This window comes from Rhagoletis zephyria, unplaced genomic scaffold (genome assembly GCF_001687245.7).
Source record: "Rhagoletis zephyria isolate East Lansing unplaced genomic scaffold, Rhagoletis_zephyria_1.1 Rzeph_scaffold_03813, whole genome shotgun sequence".
Lineage (NCBI taxonomy): Eukaryota > Metazoa > Arthropoda > Insecta > Diptera > Tephritidae > Rhagoletis > Rhagoletis zephyria.
In genome coordinates this window covers 1-4,001 of record NW_016160896.1, presented here as the reverse complement: position 1 = coordinate 4,001, position 4,001 = coordinate 1, and the positions used below count along the sequence as shown (strand labels likewise).

The 4,001-nt window shown below is 36.6% G+C and overlaps 1 protein-coding gene across 1 annotated transcript; it reads right to left on the bottom strand.

Annotated features, from left to right (window-relative positions):
- Positions 1–266: 266 nt before the first annotated feature.
- On the bottom strand, positions 267–3,832 carry LOC108369709 (uncharacterized; the record flags this gene model as incomplete). The annotated part of the gene is made up of 3 exons (XM_017624879.1): positions 267–383; positions 3,220–3,314; positions 3,637–3,832. Coding segments are annotated over 3 exons (408 nt in total), but the record flags the coding sequence as incomplete, so codon positions are not given.
- Between the last annotated feature and the right edge of the window lie 169 nt (positions 3,833–4,001).

Sequence of the window (4,001 nt, the reverse complement as noted above, 5' to 3'; positions counted from 1 at the left end):
TAAGTATGTCTCTTTTCTAAAGGCTTTACAAACAAATTTATGTATATTTTCTATTTTTTTTGGTATAATTAATTTTAAATATAATTGTTATTCTTTTCAAAAGTTAACTTCTCATTACATAAAGTTGCATTCATGTAGCTCAAGAGTTTTAGGTAATTACTGATATTTTACTTTTATTTACTTAAACATATATGTATGTATGTACATATGTATGTACTATATAGAGATATATGTAATTTCTATTGCATTGTTATGCAAGCAACACATCAAATGCTACTCGAACGTCCCATACCGGTACAAACTCCAGACGTTGTCGTTATATGATGGTTACGCAGAGCTATTTTGTCAAAATTTATTAACGGTGTTGCTCTGGCGTTGGATATCTGTAAGAAAAAAGTGAAAAAATTGAGATATATAATATATACTATATGTAAATGTACACAAATATACTCCTATTTCAAGAAAATAGTATCATCTATGAAGTACAGATGAAGCTTCATAAAATATATTTAAGTGCAAACCAAATAAATAGTACATATGTACATACAAAGTGATATACCTACGTATATCTTTTCTAATATCGGTGGCCTTTAGAAGGCAATGGCGGCAATGTGCATTCAATACTGGCTGACCGGCCCACTGGTTGAATGCTTGGAAAGTAAATCCTCCCTGCACATAGGGGCACAATATAGCTCATTGTGATATCAGATATTCAGATCTACTGATCACTTTCGACTTTAAAAGTCGCTCACAAAACACAAACCACCTCTGCAAGGTCTGGGCGAAAAAATGTATTTTAACTCGGGTAAGAGGCATTGTACATTTTTTCTTCTTCTATGATCTTGCTGCAACGACAATACTTAGTCCAATGTTGCAATGCTATTCTCTAGTTTAATGGCATTTGCCTTGCAAGGTTCCTTATAAGGAAGAACGTTTCTTTTCAAATGATTAAATTTAAAAGCGACGATGTGCAAACTGTTTTAAGATTGACCTTTAATATACCATCTTTTTCAGAGGGATATGAATACTTGTTCCCTTCCTTGCGAATTCGTCAGCTTACTAACTATGTGTTATTTTCTATAATGCTACCTGGTTCAAAAATCTCTGAATGCCATAGACTTTGCAATATCTGGCTGCGCAGTCTACGAATGCTACTGGAAGGGAGCGGAGGTTGTCCCCAGGCCTACTTTGGATAGGCAGGCAGTCGTAGAAAAGAAGTCTGGCAAGTATCGAGGCAATGGGTCTCAGATTCGGAGTCTTACCATCGGCAACGCCCCCGATGACGACGATTCGTTGTAACAGGCAAGCAATGCCAATGATATTGGCTACGAGGTAGAGATGCAACTGTTCGGCGAAGCGCCGCGATCTTCCACGTCTGCAGCAGCGGACCAGAGGAAGGAGACTAAAAACTAACTAAGCCGATCTCAGAATGCCAAACATGACTGCAAGATATCGGTTTCGTTTCTTAGAGAAAAGAGATCCAACGTCCCTACGAAGCGGGACGAGGATCTGATAAGGAAGTATAAGAAGGCCGTTGCAAAGTTCGAAGCGAAAAACTCTCTCTGGAAGCCCCAAAATGGAGCAAACGGACGAGATCATTGCTGCTGCCATAGCCACAAAAGCCGAAACCGCATGCTCCCAGGAAGGTACGATTAAGAGGGAAACGAAAGCACCGAAATCGGCCTTCGATTCCTCCATGGATGTACAGGTAGCCCATAACGATTGTAGAGGCTCGGCTAATGGATTTGATGCTCGCGGTCGACAGAGGGGAAATGGCCTTCGACGGCGCTGGATGGCAAAAGGGAGCCAACGCGCGCAATCAACGGCCTTGGCGAACCTTGCCAACGACCGCAGAATAAAAAAATAAAAAAGCGTTTTGAAATAGCAGTCGGCCATAAAACTGTAGATCCCTCTCCTTTCTGCTCGGCCAAACACTAACATATTGTGTAGAGACCAAACTATTATTATTACTTTTATTATTAAGTTCAAATATCTTGTGAAATTTATTTAAAATCGACTTTTCAAACAGGTAGCAACTCTCTTCAAAATATATTCACTTCAAAACCTTCTCAAACCCCTTTCTTTTGACACCCACATTGTAATACATATTTCAATGAATTTAAGAATTCATTTGATTCAAGCTTTTTAAATAGGTGGCAATTCTCCTCAAAAAACTAAAATGTATTCCAAATGTTTGTCAGAGTTATAAGCGATCTGTGAACCATATTTTATCTAGACCCGTTCCGTTTGATAATCATACTTTAATATTTCATATAACTTGTGTATAATTTTCAAAGAAGTGTCAACCTTCTTCAAAAGTATTTTATTCAATTAACTTATTATTATTAACTCAGCTGAACTTGGTATTCTAAACACGTGACAACCCTTCTATATATTTAACACCGAATTCCCTTAGTTAAATTTGAATTTAATTTTTTAAACAGGTGGCAACCCTCCTACGTGTAGTTAAGAAATAAAACATTGTCAAAACCATTTAGATGGATACCCATATTGTACTAATTGATTTTACTTTTGATTTAAATTAATTTTAATTAAGTTATTTAAAAGGTGGCTACTCTTTTCGAAAAGGTACATCCACAGCCCCAGCCATTTAATCTGACACCTCATTTTTGAAAATCGCACTAAAGGTGCGGATATGATGGCATTGATTATTAAATAACTTGAATTTAATTTCTTAACAGAAAAAATAAAACCGGTTTGCACATCTGGAGGCAAAACCCCTAACTTTGACACCCCAGTTTTGACAATCACACGAACGGTTCAAATCTGATGTGCGGGACAAAAAATCTTTTCGCGTGTTATATATACAGGTTGTAGATATGTATGTATGTATATAAAAGGCCTGGTAGGGCTTTTATAAATAGAACTGAAAATTATATGATTATGTAATGATTTTATTGGACAAGCAGTATGTTACACCTAAACTAATTTGTTTACCAATTTCCCACCGACATACCTCATCGACATGATGACATAATTTCGTTCTCATCCAGGGCCATTTAATGGTTCGTATAAGTGTATTTCGGAAATCTTCACTAAAAAGGCAATAAATGTAAAAAGTTATGGAGTAATTTGCGAGCTCCATCAAATTAGCTAGCGCGCGAAAGACCTAAAAGAGGAGTAATTAAATTTTGTTAATGATCCAACATAAATATATACATAGATGTACACATGTAGCTGCAATTGTTTAACACCTACCTGAAAAGAAAAGCTCGGCAGCACTTCAGAGGCAATAGTCATATGTACAATAGCCATTGGAGAAACACAAACAAGGAACAATATCGATGTGCTGCCTGAAAGTAGAAAAAAAGGAAAAAAGTTAATGAAAATAGAAACGTTGCGGATGAAAAAAGAGTTGAAAAGTTAGCAGTGATTGACGGAGCGAGCTTTTATCTTACAAGTTTGTATAAAAAATCTATTGAAAGCTTTAGAAAGCATTGCAAGCAAGCAACTGTTTGCCCATCACTGCAGGGCATTATGCTTAAGAACAAGGAGCTTTCGCGGCTTTAAGCACAATTAACGAAAGTGTAAGCTCTCCCAAAATTCCAGACTAATTTGAATTACCCCTTGAAAATATTTAAAATTCGTAAAAGTTGTGACACGTCGATGATTTACCTAGCAACAAGAATAGTCGTCGTTCCTCGGCGAATTTTCTTGGATCCTCATCTCGCATGCAGTGAGAGCGCGATATAAGCATTTCACGCCTACGTTGACAAGTCTTTCGATAAACCAACATAATACGCATATTCAAGCCGGCAATTAGCACAGTTGGTATTAGTTTGAATATCACTTCAAGCATTACTTTATAGACCTGCAAGTGAAAATGTGTTGCAGTCGTTTATTTGGAAATAAAAAAAATTTGTTCATACATATGTATGTAAGTAGGTATTTGCAAAACTTCCCGAATATAAGTTAACTTACCGAATAAAATAGGGTCTTTAGGAATTCATTGTTATCACGTCGAAAGTAAACATAGTTGC